The sequence below is a fragment of the Tauraco erythrolophus genome, chromosome 16, assembly GCF_009769465.1.
Source record: "Tauraco erythrolophus isolate bTauEry1 chromosome 16, bTauEry1.pri, whole genome shotgun sequence".
In the NCBI taxonomy this organism is placed as follows: domain Eukaryota; kingdom Metazoa; phylum Chordata; class Aves; order Musophagiformes; family Musophagidae; genus Tauraco; species Tauraco erythrolophus.
This window is the reverse complement of record NC_141480.1, coordinates 21,462,031-21,469,971: the sequence shown is the minus strand read 5'-3', so window position 1 is coordinate 21,469,971 and position 7,941 is coordinate 21,462,031. Positions and strand designations below refer to the sequence as shown.

The window sequence follows — 7,941 nt, the reverse complement described above, 5'->3', positions numbered from 1 at the left end:
TGCCCTGAAACAGCCCCCCCGTAAATCCTCAGCACTAAATTAATCCATGGGTTTGGTTTTTCTTTTCCATTAATTTAGCCCCTGCAAGCCCATACTCTGCAGCACGGGGATGATGGATGAGCAGGCTCCGTCCCCCCAAGAGGTGTGTGCACAGTGTGTGCTCCCCCCGGCTCCCTGCCCTCCCAGGAGCTGCTGGTCTCAGAACAGGACCTGCATGTCCAGCAGGGACAAAAACTCCCCTGAGCTGCCCCGTGCAGGACAAGGGGGCTGGGGGTGTCACACACAGGCATGCCCCCCTCCCACCCAGCTCATTTCACAGCTCACACAGAGAACCCCCCAGTGCTGGGACCAGCAGGGCCAGACGCCCGCAGCCCAGGCCCCAGCGAGGGGGTCGAGGCACAAACTGGTGCAGCAAAGCTGCTGGAAGCCAAGTCGATCATTGCTGCTGCGGTCAGTGCCTGCTGGAGGCTGGGAACAGCCGGGAAGCACACCCTCTAGGGGACAGAGTTATGGAAACAGCCGGCACCTGGCAAAGAAAATCAACTGTTGGCTTTAATTATTGCGAACGTCTCCATTTCTAGGCCTAGGAAAACTTTAACTGATAAATACACATTTCATCAGAATGCCTTTGGCTGAACCAGACCATTAGCACATTCTTCAAAGTTACAACAAAAGTCTTAGAAACGTTAAAAAGGAATCTTTTCTTCCCTAAACCAAAGGAGTGCACCCCCCACCCTGCCAAGGCGCTAGGACGGGCAGACGGGAGCTCGTGGCTGTGCCAAGCAGTGTTGATTACAGTGACAGGAGGAGTCGGGACAGGAGCGGGGAGCCTGCGCAGCGCTCGGGGCGCGGGCCGGGAGGCAGCAGCCGTCAGGTCAGCATGTCCCACAGGCAGCAGCAGCAGAGCGCGGTCCAGCACGCCGTCAGGCAGGCGCTCTCGCCCGTGTCATCCCGCCGCCGCTCCTCCACGACGTACACTGTGGGGACAGGAGAGCTCGGTCAGTCGGAGAGCGGCGTGGCAACACCCAAGCACGCCTGCCGCCCCGGCACAGCCGCGGTGCCCCCCTGCACGCCAGCACCCAGCGTGGGTGGCCCAAGCTGGCTGGAGACATTGTGTGCTGCAGCCCCCTGGACTGCGATTTCATCGCTGCAGCAGCACCCCGTGAGGACGTGCTGCCCCCTCCCATCGCTGCAGCACCCCTTGGATGGGAAGGGTCCCCGGGGGAAGCACTTCTTTCCACAGCTGGGCCCAGGCTCCTGGAACCGCACAGTGCCATGATCTGGACACAAGCAGCCAGCGCAGGTCAGCCTGGAAGGTACCTGCTACCAGTGAGCTGCCCTCCCAGCAGTGCTGGTGCTGAAGGCCTCACTGCCACCTCCTGTCCTCTGGCACCCCCCAGCCCATGGGAGATCCCTGGAGCAGAGCACCCACAGGTGCCCCAGCTGAAGCCAGTGCCCCCCCCGCCCCGGCCAGGCACAGCTGCCCTTTCTGGGATGGGGGTAGCCAGGAGGGGACCCTGCACTCCTGTGGCACTTGGGGTGCTGGGGAGGGAGCACGTGGGAGGAGGGTGGGAGGGTGGTGGGGCAAACGTGGCCAACAGCCAAACTCCCCCCCCAGCCGCTCACTCGCTGCCCTCCTCAGCAAGGCAGGATGGGAAAAGAGGATGGGAAAGCGCGTGAGCCACGTGAAGAGAGGGAGATTGCTCACCCACTACCATTGCGGGCAAGACAGGCTCAACTTGGAGCAAATTAACTTCTCAGCAATGAAAAAGAGATGTGGGTAGTAAGGAGCAAAGACATCACCAAAGCACCACCTCGCCTCCTCACCCTGACAGCACAGGGGTTGCAGCCCTGGCACAGCAGCTCCTCTCCTCTCTGCTGCTTCTGCCAGGAAAGGTGATGTATGACCATGTGTGCCACCAGGAGCACGACACCCACGGGCTGGGGTTGTCCCCTGCAGCCTTGGCAGAACCCCCGCGCCCACCCTAAAGCAATCCACATTCCATGTACATTCGTCTCCAGAGGGATTGTTGGGCACCTGGTGAGAGGGAAGGCAGCAAACAGTGCTGAGACCAGCAGGAGCAGCTGCCCTGGCCTAGACCAGGCACTGCCATAGAGCTTCCGGCTGGCTGGAGCTCCAGCACTGATGTGGGGTCCCTGCCAGGAGAACCTGCTCCAGCAGGGCTTGTCTCCACAGGCCCTTTGGGAAACATCCACCTGCTCCATGGTCCTCCACAGGTTGCAGCAAATACCCAGAGCACCTCCTCCAACCTTCTGTTGTTGGTCAGTCTTCTGTTCCCTCCTCTCTCTCTGGCACTTTTTGCCCTTTCTTAAGCATGTTCTCACAGAGGCACCATCAGCTTTGCTGATGGGCTCAGCAGGGTCCTGTGGTAAGTCTGTTGCCACCCACAGCAGGACAAAGCAGTGGGGTCCCAGGGGCAGGAGGTGGTCTGAAGGTGAGATTCAGCTACTGCACAGGAATGAGGAGGTGGTACAGACATGCCCAGAAAGAGCCGAGGTCAATGGCAGAGCAGCGTCTCTCTTGCCTCTCAAGGCTGGAGAAAGCTCACTCTGCATTTTGGGCACAGGGCAGAGGGTGCTTTGCACCAGCCAGCACTTCTCCATGTAGGAAGAGCTCGCCCTTCCCAGGCAACAGGGCCCACAGAAACAGCTGGTATCAGCTCTGGCTGACCCACCTACCCAATTATAAAGCCATGTGGTAACTGTGAGCAGAGCAAGCAGAGGAGACCATGGCAGAGCTGGGATGCATCGCCTTCAGCACCTCCCTCTCCCCCAGCCCCACAGCTGAGGTCAGGGAACACTGACAGTGCCCATGTCCAGAGGGCTCCAGGATCAGCAGCAGCTGACTCGGAAAACAAGCAGGTGGGTTCCTTGCCCTTGGGTCACTTCTGTGCACAGTGAAAACCCACAGTTCTAGCACAGTGAAGATGAGAAGAACCTGCCTGCTGCCAGGCCTGGTTGGGCCCCAGGCAGGAGAGGTTGGATAGGCACGCAGGGCAGGGTTTTCCAGGAGATGCCAGCTTCTGTAGCTCCAAGTGCATTTGCAGTTTGTCTGCTTGCTCTCTGCTCAGACTGGCACCACTAAGTCAGCTGTTCCCTGACACTGTGCCAGCCCCCCATCACGCACATACCTGCCTCCTCCCTTAGGAAGTCAGGGCAGGGTCAGTCCTTGCTCCAGCTCTGTGTCCATTTTGCATGCCAGGAGACTTCCAGCTCTGCCCGCTCAGCGCCCGAGGCACAGCCAGCTTTTACCAGGCTAGGAGGTGGCAATCCTCAGACACCTCACCTGTCCAAGGGCAGGTGCCTGGATCACAGCCCCAGACAGTCAGGGTATTGCCTCACGGACAGAAACCATTTAGAGTCTGCCCTTCGAGGGCTGCCCAGAGGCTCCCAGTGGGCTGTTGGGATTTACTGCGCAGTGCCGGCTGCCTGAACGCACAGAAGGAAGCCCCAAGCGCATGCAGTGCCCTTGCTCCAGGAGTGCCAGGGTGGAAGCACATCTCTCCTCCAGACAGCCCCAGGGAGAGGCAGCAGCGTGCTGCAGTGCTGCAACAGGCTGTGCTGCAGGAGAAGTGCCACATGCTCTCCTCTCCCCGGAGCTGCTGGCCCTGCCCACCCCTGCAGGGTCCAAGCCAGCACCCTCCAGGCAGGAGGAGACCAGGACCTGATAGAAAATTGGCTCCCAAGCACAGACCAGGGCCCTACAGTGGTGGGGGCGGCTGCCCGGCCTCCTCCCCATAGCCTGTGGCCAGCAGAGGGCTGTGCCCAGGGCCAGCAGCCTGCCACACCAGCAAGGAGAGCAGAACGAGGTCAGTGACTTGTGAGCCCAGCACCCTGGGCTCCTCCTGTGATCCAAGAGCACCTATTTCACCCCTTTGAAAGGGTGGACCAAGACCCACCCCATCCAAAGGGGGAATCTGTCCCAAGGCAGAGTACCAAACACTCCGAGAGTCCTGCATAAGATGATGACATGCAGTTGTTCAGCAAGGCACAACACACACCCAACAAGCAGGGATGGCCAAGAGCTCCTCACCAGAGCAGGCTACCAGCCATGCTCTCCTGCCTACCTTCTTCAGCTGGGAGAGGATGCTCACCAGCTCCTGCCGTCCCTCTGTGAACACCTGAGGGTGCTTTTCCCATGGCTGCTCAGGAAGCTCCCAAATCAGCTCCCTGTGCTGGAGCCCTGAGGCAGCTCTGGTTTCTAACCAGCTGCCAGATGCCATTCAAACTGTCCTGCTTCACACTCACGGAGAGCTGGATTGCTGCTGCCAGAGCACTGCCATACCCAAAACGGAGGGCCAACAGTGCCCTGAGACATCCAGATCCACACAGCAGAAGGGGGCTGGGAGAGTGTTTAGAGAAGCATTGGTTCCTGGTGGTTTGGAGGCAGCAGGGTGACTCTGACCTCTGGAAAACACCAGCAAGAACAGATACCGCAGAACTTGCTCCAGAGCAAAGTCCTTGCAGCTTCAGACTGAGTGAAACACAGGGGAACTCGACAGCCTTCCCTGCCCCAGAAAAAGCTCCACAGCATGTGACTCTCCCAAATCGGGCAGAAAGCGTGAAGTTCCACTGCTTTAGAGGTGCCTCACATACCCTGGGCTACCTTGCTGGAGCAGCTGGGATGGACTGAGCTCCCAGGCTGACACCGCACCACCTGGCCCGAGGGTGGGTACCCTCTCCTCTGAGCACTAAGGCATGGCACTTCACCACTGGCACTCCTTGCAGCCACCCCAGCCAAGCCCATCTTTACCCTCGTTGAAGGTGGCTGTATCCGTAGCTGCAGCCAAGGCACCATCCAGGGAAGAGCTCTAACACTGCTGCCTTTTACTGCCAGAGTTAAAGGAATGTTGCTTTCTGGCAGGTCAGTACTAAGCTACCAAGGAGCAATGCTTGAGCACGCAGAAGACACCAGCTGCTGAATGATACACTAACATTGACAAGTCCTCTGTCATAGCACACAAACCAGTGAAGGATTTTGCTGGTTAGTCAGCAACTTGCAAAGAAGTCAGTGAAATGGAGTCTAACTACATACTGTGCTGGAGGACAGGTCTGTGCGACCTTCCCCAGCCCAAAGCAGAGGTGAAAGGGATGCTGCCCCATGCAGTTTATAGTAAGCTGTCCATGACTGCAGGCATGCAAGAAGAGTTGCCTGAAGTATCTATGGTTAATCCATGAGAAGTTTTAAACTACAGCCAAATGTTGAGGACGTACTGGCAAAGCATGTTCCAAGCATGTGTAAAGTGCTGTTACGAAACACTTGCTGAAATATTAAACAAAACAGCTTTTCCAAATCTGGGCCTGTGCAGTGGGCGATGGGCACTTGCACTGCACGGCCACTCGGCTGACTTGCACCGGATGCTGCTCCTCAGCACAAGCGGGTCACAACGGCAGCACCGCTCCTGCCCTGCCAGCCCGCACCTGCGGCCAGCAAGGTCCACACTGAACCGGCTGACACACAGGCACAACTGCCCACCAACAATTCCAGGCAGGACTGGGACAGGAGAAGGACAACAAGCGACAGCAGCTATGTCAAGACCTTCCCAGGACTCACCATGGGTTTGGGGAGTGTGCCTTTCTGTTAGAAACAGTGAATCAGCACCACAAAGAGACTTAGGCTCTCTTCTGCTAAAAGCTGGAAGTCATTTAAACCAGCAGCACATCATGGCACAAGCACCTTTCTGCAGAAACCCTCTGACAAAAAGCTGAGTTTCTCCCCATGCAGGAGGTTACAGCACTTTACCAAATCCATTCCCCTTCCGAGTTCAAGGAAAGCCCAAAGACGACTGTTTGAAATACACATTTGAGAGGTCACTGCCTTCCCTTGCAGTTCCTCTCCCAGAGGGAACGGGAGTCTCTAGAGGGCAGCTCTGTGTCACCGCCAGCTCACAGCAGCTGGTGTCAACTGCTGCTGTGGTTTGCGAGGAAACAGTCACCACTGAACGTCTTTAGGCTTTGAGAGCATCTGGGCTCTACATCAATACTCTAAACGAAAACAACCACCTTTCCTTTACGCTTTAATGATCACTTTCTCTGAGGCTTCATCAATGCTTCAGAAGCTGTAGCTCTGCTGCTGTCACCAGACAAATTGCCAGAGAAACTTCAAACCACAGCCACACAGCATTAATGCTAAAAAAGCTTTTCTCATCAACCAGTTGGCTGTGGGGCTTATACAGAAAGGACTAAGAGCAGAACAGCTGGAGGCTGGTCGACATCACAGGGTAAAAAACAGTTCAAAGGCAGGCTGGATAAACTGTTCCCAGCCAAGCCTCTCATTGAGCTGGAGACATCCTACACCAATCTTCTCATTTTGGACACCGTGCAGCTGAACGTCAGCTTCAAAGCACTAAACCAGTGACAGAAGCACCCAAGGAAACCAGAGTGCACGGCAGAACCTTTACTCACTCCTCCCAGCCTACGTGTTAGCGCTCCTTGAAACGCAGAGTAAGTAGCACAGTGGGAGAGCACAACACAGCCTGAAGCACCTTACTCAAACCCCTTAAAATCATCCCTCAGGAAGTCTTGCAAGGCACCCAACTTCTTCTCAGCTCACTTCAACCAGCAGTCTTCCATTAACAGACATCACGAGCTTTGCCAACAACAAACACCCAACGCAAAATATGCCAGTTAAGGGAACTGCAGGTTTTGTACGCATCTCCTCAGAAGTCTGACTGTCTCCAAGCTAAAGCCACCCTGTTTGCTGTGCTGAGCCTTACTGGGGACTTCATTAGCTGCTTTGTGCCTCTCTTTTGTCTGAGGTCAGGCACTCCAAAGATCTCCCATGGCATGCCAGGGTCCTTGCCACTACGAGCAGAAGCCCATTAGTACTTTGGGTCTGGTGGTCCCATAGAGAAGAGAAACAAGGGCGACTTTTTCTCAGAGGTGCTAGACAGCATTCAGTTTTAGGCTCAAGTTTTGATGCTTGCATTGTTTTTTCTAAAACAGGACAGGAGATGGTATAAACTGAGCAGACCCTTCCATCTTCCAATCAACCTTAAAGAGCGTAGATCACAATGAATCATGCTTAGCCTGAAAATGGTGGCACTCCCTGTAACCACACAGTACCAGCCTGCACAATCCAGTGCAAATAACTCCCACTTTGTTTTTAAAACAAATACCATAATACCTCATTATTTCATGTACAGTCTGCTTTATCTTAAGCATACACATTTTGTTTCTTCTCATACCTAATTGATAGGTTAATCATTAGCTCCATGAGGGAAAGGCATGAGTAGAACTTTTCACCCAGTCAGGTATAAAGGAAAACCGTGACCTTAGACTGCAGCACTCCTTGTCGCGGTGCTTTATTGAGTCTACAAAGATTGCAGCACAAAAAACCATACTGGCTTCGGATGGCAGAACCAGCCCATCCTGGCCCAGGGCGAGACATCACTGTTAAGGTTCTGACTTACCTGCATGTGAAGCCCCTCTGGAAAGCAGGCAGCAGCAGTGCCCGAGAGCTCTGGAGCTCTGCAAGCCCTCCCAGAAGTCCTGCTGCACATCACCAGGAGCACTGGCCCTTGTCTAGGTAGCTCAGGTATGACATCCAGGCAGGCAGATGGCAAGCAAAAGCTCCCTTTAGGCAAGCCAAGGGGAAGGCTCAGCTGAGAAGTCAGCGCCCAGAGAGAAGTGAGGTGTGTGGGACCCCAGGGTCGGCCCAGCCTGGCACCAGCCAGCTGCAGGGACTCTTTCCTCTTCCTAAGGCAAAAGGGCCAGGAGCATGAGAAAAGCAGTGAGTCCTGAACTCTCCTTCTTCAGCCCCGGCAGCGCACGAGCACGCTGGGCCACCCTGCATGCAGACAAGTTAGTTACACTCCCAGCTGCCCCACGCCATTCGGCGACGCCTGGGGTGCCCAAGAGGAAGCAGCAATAAGAAGTTTTACCAACCACTGCTCTGCAGATCAAACATTCTTCCTGCGG

The 7,941-nt window shown here is 55.7% G+C and overlaps 1 protein-coding gene across 1 annotated transcript in view; it reads right to left on the bottom strand.

Moving 5' to 3' along the window:
- Window positions 1–539: 539 nt before the first annotated feature.
- Window positions 540–7,941, bottom strand: part of CYSTM1 (cysteine rich transmembrane module containing 1) — a 29,611-nt gene continuing 22,209 nt past the window's right edge. Inside the window, exon 3 of the mRNA XM_086621691.1 lies at window positions 540–977. Within this exon, the coding sequence (XP_086477817.1) occupies window positions 871–977 (107 nt within the window). The 3' untranslated portion in view covers window positions 540–870. The remainder of the gene's footprint in view (window positions 978–7,941) is intronic.